Raw genomic sequence first — 16,802 nt, forward strand, 5'->3', positions numbered from 1 at the left:
TTCCTGCTGGCTTTCTGGTCCCCGTTATAGAGAATATTATTTTTCATCCTTCATGTTTAGTCTGTAGATGTTTTTGCTTATAAGGCATGTTGGCATGTTTCTTTCTTTCTTTCTTTTTTTTTTTTTTTGGTGGTACTGCGGTTCCTGGAAACCCTTCTACCTCCGAGATACACTCCCAGACCTTTTTTATATTTTTATTTGGAAACAGGGTCTCTTAAGCCAGCGGGGCTGGCTTTGAACCTGCACAATCCTCCCTCCCAAGTGCAGGGATTACAAGCATGCGCCACCACACTTGGCAAGTTAAGGCTTGTTTCTTGCAAGCAACTTAAAAGAAACAAAAGGCATCACCATGCGTGGGTCATCTAGTTTTCTAATGATATTTATTCTTTCTTGAACTCTTTTTGGTCTTTTATCTTCTTCTGTATATAGGAGTCTTTTAAGTATCTTCTGAAATTCTGCTTTAGTAGTCACAAATTCCCTCAATTTATGCTTATCTTAGAAGTTTCTTCTTTTTTTTTCCTCCAATTTGAAAGATAGCTTTGCTGGATAGAGCAATCTTGATTGGCAGTTTGTTTTTCAGGGCTTAAAGCACCATCCTAGACCACATGTACTTCAGGGTTTTTGCTGAGAAATTTGCTGTTATTTGATTTTGATTTTTCTTTATAGGCTAACTGACAAACTGTCAATTCTCTCGCAGATTTTTAAATTCTTTTCTTGTTCTGGATTTTTGGCATTTTAACTATAATTCTTTTCTAGTCTTGTCTGTTTGGGGTCCTAAATGCCTCCAGTATTTGGATAGTCATCATATTCCTAAGCTTTGAAATTTTTATGCTATTATTTTACTGAACAGGTTATAAATACCACTAGTGTATATCTGTCCCTTCCCTTTTAATGTAACCCTGTAGCCTTGGATATTCTTATCAGAGTTTCTCTTATTTTTTTATTTTATTTTATGCTTTAAAAGAGAGAGAGAAGATATAACAAGTTATATTTGTTCTGTTTGGAACTTTCAAAATTGAGACCTGATATATGTGGGAAGATATTCTACTCGGAACTGGCTCCTTATCATTCTACAGAGTCACGTGGCTGCTTCCTGTCTCTTTCCTTCTGTGTTGTTGGTAATGTCTTGCCTGGGGAGTGTTTCACTGCCACTTAGATATACAGAACTGGTAGCATTTGAAGACAACCCTTGAGAATAGCATATAAATGATTAGATCTGAAATTTAATTTCAGCAAGAAACCATATGAGTCTACAAATGCAAAGGTGAATGGCATTTAAGCAGTGTTGTCTATTCAATAGTTAGATTTGCTTCATTGGATTCTAGTTTTAACATAAAGGAAGCAGAAAATGAAAGACACCAGTAACATCCAACCAAGAAAATTATGTGTAGATTTCAAGGGGCATACTGAGAACCGCTTGAGCTGAAGCCAAAAAGTAACAACTGCATTGTTCACAAGTAAATTTATGTGTGCATAATGGTAATGCAGGGTGCCTAAATACAAATACTTAAAAAATAAAAGCTGGAAAAAAGGAAAAAATAAGAAAAGACCCAGCTAAGTGAACTAGCATGTAAAAAAATTCAATGTTAGGATAATATGTACAAGATATTGTATATGGTATTGTTCATGAAGGGGCACCAGAAAGATTGCAATATAGAGACTCAAGGCTGTAAAAATAAGAAAATCAAAGCTAGAGAATAAAAGGAAGTTTGCATTCCATATTAGGATACATGAGAAAATATTTTTCAAATACTTAAAGAGCAAGATAACAGTGAATAAGGAGGATAACTAAGAGTTGGTGATGGTGATCAAATAGCACACAGAAAGAGACAAACTAAACCCAACAGATAGCCCATCATGTACTGCTGAGCATTTATCTGTAACAGTATCAATAACCTGTCCTGGCTAAACCTGATTTTTGTGGATTTTTGCTTTTACGATGATACCTCTCCCTATAGGTAGTAGAATATTTGTCCTGGGCTTCTTTTAGGAATCTGTCATGGTTCGTTTTGACAAGGCTGACTCTTCAACTTAGCTGCCATACAATGATTATATAACCACAATATGAATGATTTTTTAAAAATATATCTAGATGATTCTCAGATATGGACTTTGAAATGTGTTCGTTAAATGTAGGCCAAAGCTTATGCATCTACTTAACCTACTAGATAAGCTCGTGATTTCTTCCTCCCACTCATAATGCTTAACTTTTTAAAAACCCTTTCCTAGTCTTTCTGGATATTAACCAAATATAAAATAATATTTGATACAGAAAAAATATGAAATTATAAGGTAAGGTAGTACATTTGCATTTTTCCTCCAATTTCTATGTGTGAATTCTGGTAAACCACTAATATTTTTCATGAGTCTTCACTTTCTCCAGAGTTAAAATAGGGATCATGCCCTCCATGTATCCTTAAAGGCAGGAAGGATAAAGGAGACACAAGAGAGTGTTGTAAACCTTTCCAAATGTGCATAGCAACCTGGGGTACAGCTGAGCCCAACTGTGTAATCCTTCTTTTAGAGTGCTAATCTCTGTAAGTCAATGCTTTTGGTGCCAGGCACTTCATATCTCCTCTCCTGGAGTGCAGCCAAAAGAGGAAGTCTGCCCTGTATGTTCAGAGGAAGTATGTCTTTCTCAGTAAGCTTCATGGTGGCTCTGAAGGTTTCTGCCCACCCCAAACCTCTACCCCTAACTTTGCCAGCACAAAGGCTCAGCTTTGAGTTAGGATGAGGACAGTGACTAGAATGCTGTGTGGTTACCGCTGGAAGTCCTCATGCCTGGCTTTGTTCCCAAGCACTTAGCTGCAACCCTCAAGCAGCAGCTTCCTATGAGGCTCTGAGAAATTCCCTGAGAACTAACTGCTCAGCCATCCACATTTTCTGGCAAGCATGATGCCCGCATATGGTCACTCTGAATGGCATTGGGAATTTTCCAACAGACTAAACCTTCAAAGTATTAGATGGTTTGATTATCATTATATCAGTCAATCTCTCAAAATCTTTGACCCACTACAATTTGACAGACACTGTGCTTGGTACTCTAAGGAAAAGAAATAAGACAGAGCAATGATGGGGACAATAGAGATATGGCAAAACAAAGTACCCCATTATGAATGGTGGAAAAGAGAACACATGCTAGAACAGGCAAAGGTGACTTCACCAAGAAGATGGGGTTGGAACTAAATAATGAAGCCTGTGTTTATTTTGGGTAAGTGGAGAGGAGTTAAGAATCAATAATCTAAATCAAATATTTTTCTGAGAAAGAAAGGCAAGAATTGTAATGAGAGTAGCAAGATTTATTAGAAAACTTATTTGTTTAGTCCTCTATTTAACCAAACTCAGAACATTTTTTGTTAATTAGCATCATCCTAGAATATAAATCTGAAAGATACACAATAAAAACCCAGTACTTTGCTTCTTAGAGTTTACCTTTTGATTGGGAGCTAGTCAACTAATAAGGTCAATTACTTATCAATGTTAATTCTATAATGTGTGATGCTATGAAGAAAATGCTCTGCTACAGGGAATGTGGAGGACTGGACAGAAACCCTGGGATTGAACACACTAAGAAGAGCCACTTAAACTGAAAGCTAATAGATGATAAAGATCCCATATCTATCTATCTACCTTTCTTTCTTTCTTTCTTTCTTTCTTTCTTTCTTTCTTTCTTTCTTTTTCTTTCTTTTTTTCTTTCTTCTTTCTTTCTTTCTTTTCTTTCCTTTTGTGGTAAAGAAGATGGAACCCATGGGCATTCTACATCTGAGTGACACCCCCAGCCTTAAATCTTTTTTCTTTATTTTTCAAACAGGGTCTCACTGGGTTGCAAAGGACCTTGCTAAGTAGCTGAGGCTGTCTGTGAACCAAAATCCTCTGGTCTTTGCCTCTCCAATGCTGGGATTACAAGCATGTGCTACCACTCCCAGCTTAAAGATCCCATTTCTGAGTGTGTTAAAAAAAAAAAAAAAAAAGCTGATTCCAGGCAAAGACAACAAGATACTAAGAAGGGAGAAACTTGGCCTATAAAGAAGATGATTGTGTAGAGCCTTAGTGATCACTTTTTAAACATGTTTCTTAGCATGAAAAATATAGAGTTCTTGACATCTTAACACAGAGTACTTAGAGAATTGGTATTGAGAGTAAAATATTTCTTAATGATGACTCAGACATATTACCAGATAAATGCAGTAGGTCGGTAGAAGTAGTTAATGATTAGCTCATGATCATGCAGAATATGAGGCAGTATATTGATGTTTTTTAATTAGATGCTTTGAGTTGGTAATACAAGTTAGTAAGTGTGATGGTGTGAATATTTATGCAAATTACTAACACTTGGTAATATAGAAAACGTGATAAAACAAAAAGAAATTTTAAATTCTAATTATATTGTACATTGTATAATAAGATATGTTGGTATTAGTGATCCCTTAATACTTAAGATAATATATCAGAAAATGACCATATTGTAGATCAAGTTTCTTATTAGCATTTTTGTGAAAATAGAACGGAATTGGAAAGTATAATCAAGTTTAGATGACAGAAGCATCTGAGGCAGGTCAGAGGACCACCATCTAGAGCAGTTGAACTTAGTGATGAAAAAGTAGCACTTAAAAATGTGTGTGTGTGTGTGTGTGTGTGTGTGTGTGTGTGTGTGTAAAAAGGTTGTTTGACCATCTGATTCTTAAGTGCAAACATGTTTAGAGAATCAAGTTAAAAGCAATTACTGAGACATACAACGCCTACCACAAAAGCAGAAACCTCTGTAATTTAGTGATTGCATCTACTGTTTACTTACAAAATGAACTTGTAAAAATACTAAATGTAAAAGATAATTTCATAATTAATATTTTAGAAGAGCAAATCTAAAACATTGTGTTGATTAATTTTCCAGAAAGTATTTTCCATATGTTCTAGAAACTATTAAGAAGAGTTCAAAAAATTTTCTAGTGGAATGTTCTCTTTTCATCCTTTTATTTATGATGTTAATGCTGGCAAATTGAGAGAATGGATGATAATAGTTGAACTTTGTATTCTACCTTTTATGCAAAACCTTGAAAACTTCCATGAATTAAACTTCCCCCAGTCCCTGGAAAATGACAAACTCTTAGAACAATTCTTGTAGCACCTCTTGTCATATTCTGTGCCCTCCAAACATTATGTCCTTTTTAAAATCCATTTATGAATATAAAAAAATTATTTTATAGTCATGCCCATAATGCAAGCACTCTGGTACAAGATTGTAGAGTATTAATACCATGCCAACTTGGACCTCATTCCAAATTATATTTAGGCCATTTTTGACTCTCTAATTCATTGCCTGTTGCTGGATTATCTGCATCTATTTTGTAAAAGAGCAGTCCTATTTATTCATATATGCATACATTCAGAAAAATGAAATGTAAACTTGTCCAGATGCTCAAAACTTTGTAGTATCTTTTAATGAAACATTTAACATTGCACACATCTTTTGTATTTGTTTATGCTATTCTTAACTATGAACTGATCAAATGCATTTTGTTGTATCAAATGACATTTTCAGTGAGAACAAAGATGAACATGTGTGAGGATATGCTTTGGAAGGTGGGGCTGTTTGAGCATTCTCTTGTATTTTGTTTATAGTGGTGTATGATTCTGTGGTTAACAGCTATATATTGGAGGGTGTCATATAAGAAAGTTTGCAATTATTCTCCCTCAGTTTTTTGCTGGCATCTTTTGAAGTGTTATAAAACAGGCATTTACTCCTGGGGAGCTAAGCACTTCCCCCTTTTTGTTTCTTTAATTAATGTATTGATCTAAATGGGATCTATAGGATCAAGCTTATTGAGACAAACTGGCTCTTCCTCCCTCGAGAGATCACTGCTGCACTCCACATGTTTTTAAATAAAATATGGTCCAAACTGCAACATGTGAAAGCTGAAGCATCCATTGAAGACCTTGGCAATAGTACCTTAAAGATGTTTCAGAAATAATTTTGCCTTATCACTTCTTCTGTGCCGTTGTGTATAACAAGGATTTTTAAAAGACCAAATACAGCTCTCTAATTTTCATTTAATAGAAGAAGTAATAAAGTTTAATTGTACACTTGAACACGGGGCATCATTTCCAGTACATCTGATCAATAATTCATCGATTGCCTTTGGCTCAAAGTAAAATTTGAAAGAAAATGTAGCCAGTGGGAGCTTATCTAGCTGTAGCTTCATCATCTCTATTAATTATGCTTTTCCCAAATTTGGATCATTAGGCTACCAAAGTGACAGCAGATGGTGAGCAAACGGGACAGGATGCTGAGAGGACCAACATGAGAGCAAAGTCCTTCCGAGAATTCATTAAGGACCTTGCCCGGGATGCAGAAGGTACTAGAAAAATCATGTTTTAATCATTATTTGTCCCAACAGAAAGATAGAGAAAGAAATTACACAGGACTAAAATTTCTCTTGTAAGAGGTGTCAGTTCTAAATTCAAGGGTTGCACTTTATAAAGCATTTTGGTTAATTATTCAAGAGTATTATCTGCTGAGAATCTATGACCTACAATGTTTAATGAGTGACAACAGTTGGTGAATTCGTTATTAGAAATGCAGAATAGCAGTGAATTTTTGAGGAATGGCCATTATGGTTAAATAACTCGTGGGAAACCTATGCTTTGCTATTTTATAATTCAAAACTATTTAAAATATGTTTAATTTTTTTAAACACTAGTTCCATCATTCTACTAGGTACATCAGAGCATACTTTAATATCTCAAAATAGCTTTCAAATACTTGGTACAGGTTTTTAATGAACATCTGTTGCTTGGGATTTGGATGTGTTACTTTGCCAGAAGTTCCATTGAATTTAGTCCACAATTCCCTAGGAATTGTTCTTGGCATCTACCAACGTGATTGAGAAATAAAGTGGAGGCTATCTTTGAACAGAAGCCCAGATTAAGAAACTTGTAATGAAAACAGATAATAACCCCCCACCCAAGAACGAAGAACTAGCTTTTAAATATATACTAATATAAATAGACATGCACGTTGAGAAAGTTTTAAAAAGTGCTTTTTCTCTAAAAATAAAACATTTTTATTGCTGTATAATTTTAGACAGTTTTAATTTTTTTGCTTTATAACACAGCATGAATCAGAACATCAGCTAATCTTCGTGGCAGATTCTGATTGGTCATTATTCAATATCACTGACCAGGAAGAAACACAGACTCCCTAAATAAAGATTTTCAATATGTAGTCAAATCTAAGGCCAAATTTGTTAGATTCTGAAACAGAAGTTACTTCTACCAGAAAAAAATCAATTTGAGTATCACAATGAGTTCTGTGGCTTATCTTCCTCTGGATGAAATTATCATACTTTCACTGAGATTACTTTCCATTAAAGCTACTTGAAATCCACCCCTCACCCCCAAAAGCAACGGCAACAACAAAAATAGAAACAAGAAATCCCATGGCAAGCATAGAAGTGTTCCTCTAGAGGATCTTTCCTTTCCTTTCATCTGAAATCTCAAACTCTGAACACCTAGCTGCCCCACCTGGAGACTGATTTTAAAATAATTTCATTTAATTATTGGTACATGAGAATAAATACTAACATGTTGCTTTAGTGGACTCCAGTATCAGTACTGCTAACTTTCTTCTCTACCTACAGCCCTCTATCCATCACCACACAGAGACACATATTCACAGCTATCCCTTCTGTCAATGTGGATCATTTTTCTGGATGGCTTAGGACACTGGGTAGCATTGTAGAGTTTGTGCCCTGCACCAAAGCATCAATAGAGGCAGAGTGAAGATGATGTCTCAGCCGGGCTTTGCTCACTGCCCACATTCTCCTATCTATACAGCAGACAAAAGGATTCTCTATCACCTAAGATATCTCTAATTTCCTAAAGTATGTATGGCATCAGGTCTGGTGATATAATTGTGCCTGGCCAGATGGGGCACCTTTTTCTGAGTCATATGAAGTGACATGCGTGGTAGCTCAACTTGAGAAAAATAGGGACACTTTTCATATCTGCCAGCGGTCACTATTTGACAAAATTAATGTAATTGTTAAAATTAAGTGAAAATGCAAATGTGAATGAATATATCAGAGCTTCATTCAGTTCTTTCTTTGATTTACTACAAGGCTTGGCAGCTTAGAGGAGAGGAGAGAAAGGAAATAAGGAAGGAAAAAGGGAAGGAAGGAAGGAAGGAAGGAAGGAAGGAAGGAAGGAAGGAAGGTAGGTTGCCACTAGTTTTAAAAAGGCTATATAACCCAGCCACATGTCCTTCCTCTCTCTCTCTCTCTCTCTCTCTCTCTCTCTCTCTCTCTCTCTCTCTCTCTCTCTCTCTCTCTCTCTCTCTCTCTCTCTCTCTCTCTCTCTCTCTCTCTCTTTCTCTCTCTCTCTCTTTCTCTCTCTTTTCTTTGTCTCTCTCTCTCTTCCTGATCTTTTACTCTTGCTTTCTAAACTACAATAATGAGAAGAGTCTTGAGTACTTCTACAATTTATTAGTGGTAATAAATTGCTATGGAAAAAAAATGAATGCTTCAGCCCTGCATATGTCCATTTCAGTTTTATGTTTAGATAGATGGAGATCTCATCCTAACTTCCATTATAAGTCATGGCCTCTTTATAGATAATCAACTTCTACTCATCCAAGGTATTCTTACCTCACTATAATTTTATAATATCTACTGTGCTATGATTCTTAATTAGATCATGAGCAAACAATATTTTATCCAATGCATTATTAGAATGAATGAGTGGACATAGATTAGTGTTTATGTCCTGCCATATAATAGCACTTAATGCTAGGCGCCTTTCTTTACTGTTTCTTAGGTCAGAGAAATGTTTCTCATTCTTGGTAAGTTTATCTTCAGAAGATATTTTTTTTCAGATTTATGTATGAAAAACATCTTTACATCTTCTGAGGAATTAGTTTACTTATCTTATGGATACTATATACTTAAGAATCTTCATTTGCCAAGTGTGGTGGTGCACACCTGCAATCATACTTCTTGAGAGGCTAAAACAGAAGGGCCACAGGTTCTAGGCTACTGTGTGGTCATTTAGACCCTGGTTCAATATTAAAAATAAAATAGGATTGAAGGTATATTTTGGAGTAAAATGACCCTGGTTCAATTCCTAGTAGCACACACACCAAAAAATAATAATAATAAAAGAAAGAAAGAAAGGAAAAGAAAAGAAGAGAAAAAAAGAAAAGAAAAAAGAAGAGAAAAGAAAAGAGAAGAATCTTCTATTTACTTTCTGCTATACTTTGGCTCCTGTTCAGGTAGATTTAGTATCCACTGTATTGAACATTATAGTAACCTTCCTACAGCAATAATTTCCCAGATTTGCACTATTTTTTCTTTACCACTATTTCCTTTTTTCTTAATTTAAAGTATTTTAAAAATTTTTAAATGTCTAAAAATTTTCTTAATTTAAAAACATTTCTTTAACCCCTCTTTGAAATAAGATAGAAATATGAATAAATCTTTAAAAATTTCCAATTCTGTGAGAAATAAAACATATGGCAGTGACACTATACACCTTTGAATAAGAGATTAAATAATATTACCATCTTTTTGTTTTTGTTTTCTTTTGAATTACTAGGGACGGAATCCAAGCTACACCCCAGATCTCTTTTACTCGTATTTTGAAGCAGGATCTCACTAAGTAGCTGAGGCTGTAAGTGAACCTGCGATCCTCCTTTCTCAGCCTCCCACGTACTGGGATTACAGGAGTGTGGCAATGTTCATCTTTAATGTTAAGTACTCAGAGAAGTTCCAATTCTGTATAAGTAAAAGCAGTAGAGAAGTCAAACCTGTTCTCTTGAAATGATACTTGCTATCTTAATACAGATTAAAAACATTTTTTTTTACAGTACTAGAGATGCAACCCAGGGGCATTGTACCTCAGTGCTACACCCTCAGCCCTATTTTTTAGTCTTTTAAGTTTTTGAAACATGGTCTCACTGAGTTGCAAAGGGCCTCACTAAGTAGCTGAGGCTGTCTGTGAACTGTGATCCTCTGGTCGCTGCCTCCCAAATGCTCAGTTAAAAACGTTTTCATAGCCAGGCGTGGTGGCGCAGGCTTCTAATCCCTGCACTTGGGAGGTGGAGACAGGAGGATCACGCAGGTTCAAAGCCAGCCGCACTGGTTTAAGAGACCCTGTTTCCAAATAAAAAAGTATAAAATAGGTCTGGGAGTGTAGCCTGGAGGTAGAAGGGCTTCCAGGAACCCCAGTACCACCAAAACAAAACAAAAAACATTTTCACATACTCAATTAATTTCTTCAGCTATTTACACATTGTTTTGACTTAATAGAAATAGTGTGTGCATTCCAAAAGATGCAGCCCTTCCTGCCTTTTCTTTTTCTAGCATCATTGTTCTCTTACCAAATTCTTTTCTGCATAAGTTTAGCTTTGAGAATGAACTGCACAGAGAAACAGTGAAATTATATTTCATACTTTTTTCTTTTTCAATAGTGCATGGGTCCCCAGACCTAAATTAGGTCAAATTTTAAAAAATATCATTTATCACTTAGATATTCATATAATAAAAGAAAAACATGGCTTTGGCAGGTTTAAAAATGGAATTTATCACTGTCATTTTTTAAAAGCGAATTCAAATTATGTGTGTAGTTACTTACATGCCACAATTGCTTAAAATCAAATGTACAGAGAGATATGTGTTTAGACAAAAGGATGAGGCTTATACCAGAGGTATAGCCAACTCTACCACAGGTACTACTTTTCTTAAAATCTTAAAAGCAGAAAAGTTTTAATTTCTTTCTTTCTTTTCCTTTGTTTTTTTTTTTTGGGGGGGGATACTGAATATTGAACATAGAAGTACCACAGAACCCTCACTCTTTATTTTTCATTTTTAAATTATCTTGTAAGTTACCCAGACTGGCTTCACATCTGTGATCCTCCTGTTTCAGCTTCCCAAATACTGGGATCACAGGTGTTTAACCACACCCAGTGCATTTGTACATTTAATGACTGGCACACTGGCATGCTTCCCATGTAGTGTACTGGGCCAGGGAGCTTTCAGATGGTTTCATAACAAACATGAAGCAGTCTAGGTAATAATTTACTAACACTAAGGATGGAATCTTGGGACTGTCCTTTGACATATGTCCAGGTGTGACTAGTAGGCAGTGGGCCAAGAAACATTTACCCTCACTAACTTCTAGGAGAACAACACCTGAGCAGGAATTTCTACCACAAGGCTACCTACGAATGACCATATTTTCTCTTTAAAGCGTATTATTCAAAAATTTTTGCAAATTAATATGTCTTTAAGTATGTTTCAGTTGCTATAACAAAAATATCATAGACTTAGTGATTTATAAACAATATAAATTTATTTTTTTTTACCCTGTGGGAAGGTGAGATATCTAAGATCAATGCTCTGGGATACTTGGTATCTGGGAAAGAGTCACTTCCTGGATCACAGAGAGTTGCATCTTCTTGTTATAACCTTACAGGAGGGAAGCTCAAGGGTCTGTGCCCCTTGAATAAGGACACGGTCTTGTTCTTGCCCTCATGATCTAATCCTGTCTCAAAGGCTTCACCTCTAAACATCATCACTGTGGAATTTGGTAGTTTGTAGAATTTGGTTCTAGCTTAAAAATTTGAAAGAGTTCAGTCTACATAATGACTAACATGAATAAGATTTTTGACTGCACCGGTTTTCTTACCAAAGACATCTATAACAAAAAAAAAAAAAACACAGAATTATAAAGAGGCATTTTGGCAAAGCAGTTTCTTCTACTAACCCAGTATTTCTCGTATGCCAACATGTATCACAAACTCCAAGAGGGCTTGTTCAAAGTCAAGGCTGCTGGTCCCCCACTCCCAGCATTTATGACTCAGTATATCAGTGGAGGGCCTGATAATATGCATTTCTAGCAGTCTCTGAGGTGATGCTGCTGCTACTTGATGAGGGACCACATTTCAGAGCCACTACACTAACCCACCACTTTCCCTGACTGGTCTTCTTGTACTGGTTTGGTGTACCTTCTTCAGGAAACTCTGCTCAGTACAAATCAGAAGAATCTCTCCAGAAATAAATACTTGAAATTTATTATTCCTTAAAGAGGTCTCCCAATACCATCTTGAATGATTATATATATATATATATATATATATATATATATATATATATATATACCAACCTAGACCCCACATTATATGGTTTTTTATAGGTAATGCTATAGAAATAACTATTCAGCAGACAAAAGAGTTTGAGAAAATATCTCCCTTCAACTCACCAAATTTATTGTTCAATAGAACACACTTCAAGAAACTGTAGTCTAAAACTAATGGAAAGAACTATGTGAATGTTTCAATTCACCAATTTTTTAAACTCTTATTTGACATGGAATTCTTTTTCCAAATGAAATCTTGCCCAGAACACTAACCTATAAAACAAATTCTTGGCAGAACAGACATCAATTGTAGTATACCTGAAGCACCTGGAGAATCCTAATATTCCAAAGAGCACAGCTCGAACCTCCATTTAATGAATAATAAACATAGACTCTTTAGGATGGATGTTACTTCTGGAAGGCATCTTTGAGACTACATCTATAACCCTTGTCCTGAGACCAGTGCTCCTTCCCACTCCTATGAAATAATAAATATAAGAGAACTGCATAAAGATACAAGGTCAGGTTCATGTTCAGAGACCTCAACACTGATGGTATTTCCATACTCAATATTTTAAAAGTGACTCTATATGCCTGTTTTACCAGAGATGCAGAAGATCTTGTACCTTTAGCTTCCAAGTGCTATTCTACACAACCCATTTTTTAAACCTCTTTCCTGAAGAGGATTTGACGCATTTTTTATTTGTATTTATTCCTTTTGAGGTTGAAAATGCTATGCTTTAATTACTGTGCCCTCCAAAAGAAACCTAGTGTGAAGAATTGTGCCACATTCCCCTCTTTGTTACTGATTTTTCTGGTTGCAGCCTCCTGTTCCCAGCAGGAGTACCCCTGGCAAATGACATTTCATTTGGAGATGGTAGTGAGGAACAGATGTTGAGTGCCATTTTTGCATGTGACATTTTTGTTTACTAATTTGCAAAATTTGGTTTACCCCCTGCAGCTGTTAATGAAAAAGCTATAAAACTAAATGAAACTCTAGGAACTCAAGACAAGACCTTTGAGAAAAATGTACAAGAGCTTCAGAAAGAAATAGATCAGATGATGAAAGAGCTGAGGAGAAAAAACCTAGATACACAAAAGGAAGTTGCAGAAGATGAGTTGGTGTGAGTAAACTATCTTTGTTCATATTATAAACTGAGCTTTCAATATATAGTGTTCTGAATTCCCATCGCATATGTGAGCTGAAGATACTTTATTTTTCTGATCATAAAATGTTTGCTATTTACTTATTTTTAATTTAGTTACTTAGCTGCACCTTGCCTTTCTCTGAAATAAATCAAAAGCATGTTTTTGCCTATGTATAATTAGGCTGATGGACTTGCTTCATTAGCTGCTTATATTAGAGAATTTTAGGCTATCAATAGATTTTTATTATGATAAGAATATTTTAGATAAATAAGTAAGTTATGATTTTACTGGGCCATCTACCTTAGGAAATACAAATAAGTTAAACTCAACTCCCAGATAGCTCAATTAAAACAAAAAAAAGAAGAAACAGATCAAAATCTTGACATTATATTGGCATGACAAAATACAGTTCTGTTCCCAGTTTCTAAGAAAATGTGTCAATATTCATTTATTTTATTTATTTCCTTATTCAAAATAATAAGGAAAATGTCCATTATGGTAAAAGGTAGCTTTTTTTGGCATGTGAAGTGAATCATAAAACTAACATCATCAGTCATGTTCTACGCATGACAGACATCCCTTCAAATGGAAATGTTACCTTACTAATAAATTTTAAAGGTAGGTAAGGTTTTTATTTTTCACTTTAATTTAAATTATGAAGTATCTGCCACTTTCAGGCATGAGTTTTAAACTTGATTTAGTAAACAGTGGCTCTGCTTTATGCGTTTCTTACATATTTCACCTTTTACATGAGCATCTCTTATAGCACTGCCGAATAGCAATAGAGCCTAAGGCAGCTTCATAACGATCTGTGTTTGGCTGGGGTGACTGCAGAGCTGCAGAGGGCCTTCTGAAGAAAGTGAACAAGCTGTTCAGAGAGTCCAGGAGCAAAACTGAAGAAATGGAGAAGGGTCTGCAGAAGACGCTGGATGACTACAAGAACAAAGTCGATGATGCTTGGGACTTGCTGAGAGAAGCCACAGACAAAATCAGAGAAGCAAATCACTTATCTGTTGCCAACCAGAAAAACATGACTGCTTTGGAGGTGAGTAGTAGGGCACTTTCATCATAATCCCAGGGGTGGGAGCAAGGTTGAAATGGTCCAGCTGTTGCACATTTACAAAGGTGAAGAATGACAACTTTAAAGAGGCTTCTAAGAAGCAAAACAGAGAATGATCTTGTGTGTCTGTGGGTCTGTGTGTGTGTGTGTGTGTGTGTGTGTGTGTGTCCTTAATTCATTTCCCATTGAATCAAATAAAATTCAGATAATTTAGACTATTAATAATATTTAGCCTATCTTGATATGCTATACTTGGAGATAGTATAGCATAGTGAAAGAAGCTTTCTCCTGGGAGTCAGAAGACTTGGTCTCAATGACAAATTAGACCAGTCCATTAACATCTCTAAGCATCAATCCTGGACTCTACAATGAGTTCTTTATACTAGAATATAAGTAGAGGACTCTCAAGTCCTGATATCATATGACTTTGCAGTTTACCTTATCTAGTCCACAAACTTGGTTTAGGGATCTGGCTGCCAAAAATCAAAGAAGCTTCCTACATTTTTGGTAGAATATGACCATATGAGAGAAAGCTTCTTGAGAAACTAGATTTTTGGAAACTCCCTGGTCTTCTTTTTCTCTGTAATGTGTTCTATGCAAATGATACTTTGAAAGGGATTAACACAAACAGATCAAGTCTGGGTTATTCCTCCTCTCCTTTCTCACAGAAATCAAGAAAAAAATTATTTTTGCAGTACAAGGGATAGAACCCAGGGCCATTCTACCTCCGAGCTAGACTACCAGGCCTATTTTTTTTTTAATTCTTTGCTTGAAATAAAGTCTCACTAAGTTGTGAAGGACCTCACTAAGTAGCTGAGGCTGCCTGCAGACCCACAATCCTCCTGTCTCAGCCTCCCAAGAACTGGCTAAAAGCATGTGCCTGGCTAAGGAATTCTGTAATTAGAGAGGCTTTCTCAAAGTGCAGCTGTGTCTAGAATTAAAGTTTCTTCCATCATTTTTTCTTTTCTTTTCTTTTTCAGTTTTTTCCTTTATCTTAGCATGGTGAATAATTACATTTCCTAAGACTAAATTCAGCACACATATTACATAAACCTGCATTTGGTAGTTAAACCACTTTCTTGCCAGAGACAAAGCAACTTTTGCTGTTTTCAGAGAATAGCCCCCACAAATCTGAAAACAGCAGCAGATCTATATCTCTTCTACCATAAAATTTCACCTTCAACAATAATTCAACATTCTCACATAGTGTATGCTCTCAAAAATGTTTGCTAAGTGGTTATTGAATAAAATGGACCTAAAGTTTTAAAATTCTACTAATTTCTCTCCACTTTCCCTGGGGTTGAAAAGTAAGAGGATGAATTAGTTTAAGAAAATTCCAGGTCTTTTTTCTGGAATTTGGCCTTGTCATCCTGGTGGGAGACCGACGAGGCTCCCTTTTTTTTTTTTTAATAACTGATGGTTCTAATCTTAACCAATTTGAAGTCTACTGACATGCTAGCAATATCCAAGAAAAAGCACCATCTAGAGAGGCAGGAGGCCGGGTGGCTGTCCTGTCATGCTCCAGCATGATTCATCCTACTCGGTGACGCACCAGTGGTGTACCTTACCCAGAGGTGCACCTCTCCATTTTATAGCAACCGTTTAAGAAATTAAAATTACCTGTGTGGAAAGCATAATAAGCATTTGAGAAGTATTTCAAGAAGAGTTATAGTGTCACAGTAAATGGTGCTTTCAGCGATTTCTCCATTTTAGTGATGTTTAAAACCAAGAGCCATGATTCTTGGGTCCCTCTTGAGATACTGGAAGCTTCTGAGTCAGTATTGAAGTTTTAAGTCATCCATTTTGTACTTTCATTTTATTGCCATATTTTAACTAAAGGCTTGTTTAACTAGATTAGCAGGAATAACAGATTATTTAAAGGTTCTTAGGTGTACCAAGGTTGGTGCCAGACTAAAAGCATTGCCAAGTTTGTTGAACAGAGAGGTTTCATGAGGTCCCATGCTAAATAGAAATAGGCAAGTCTAGAATGTGGCCCAGTGTTCATATCCTAAAGCCCCCTGGGTTTATTTGATCCCCACCCAAGTTTGAGAAACAGATATATTGTGCCCAATTGGATTAAATAACAAGATTTAAAAAATACTTTCATTGCACTAGTGCTTACAATAAAATGACATAATTAATACCCACCTGAATGGGGGGTTTTATTTTAAGATGGTAGGCATGTAAATTTTATTATTAAAACTTTTTATCAATGCAGGTATGGTGGTACAAGCCTGTAATCCTACTACATGGGAGGCTAGGACAGGAGGATCACAGGTTACAGGTCAGCTTCATTAATTTAGTGAGACCCTGTTTCAAAATAAGAAAATATGTAAGCATTTGGATATAACTATGAGGCTGTTTCAATCTCTAGTACCAAAAAAAAAAAACCTTTTTATCAAGTTACTGAAGCATGCTTAGCACAAAATTGATTATATCAAATACTGATCATCCTGATGTGGTC

General features: G+C 35.8%; 1 protein-coding gene across 2 annotated transcripts in view; it reads left to right on the forward strand.

The window, feature by feature from the left end:
* The window catches only part of LAMA2 (laminin subunit alpha 2), a gene marked incomplete at both ends in the record, with an annotated part of 652,317 nt that overhangs the window by 514,619 nt on the left and 120,896 nt on the right, over nucleotides 1–16,802 (forward strand). For both annotated transcript variants that reach the window (XM_080699817.1, XM_080699818.1), the window contains 3 exons: nucleotides 6,242–6,353; nucleotides 13,091–13,253; nucleotides 14,113–14,323. In XM_080699817.1, coding sequence (XP_080555943.1) covers nucleotides 6,242–6,353; nucleotides 13,091–13,253; nucleotides 14,113–14,323 — 486 coding nt within the window. The remainder of the gene's footprint in view (nucleotides 1–6,241; nucleotides 6,354–13,090; nucleotides 13,254–14,112; nucleotides 14,324–16,802) is intronic.

This window comes from Muscardinus avellanarius (genome assembly GCF_963383645.1).
Source record: "Muscardinus avellanarius genome assembly, chromosome: 8".
Lineage (NCBI taxonomy): Eukaryota > Metazoa > Chordata > Mammalia > Rodentia > Gliridae > Muscardinus > Muscardinus avellanarius.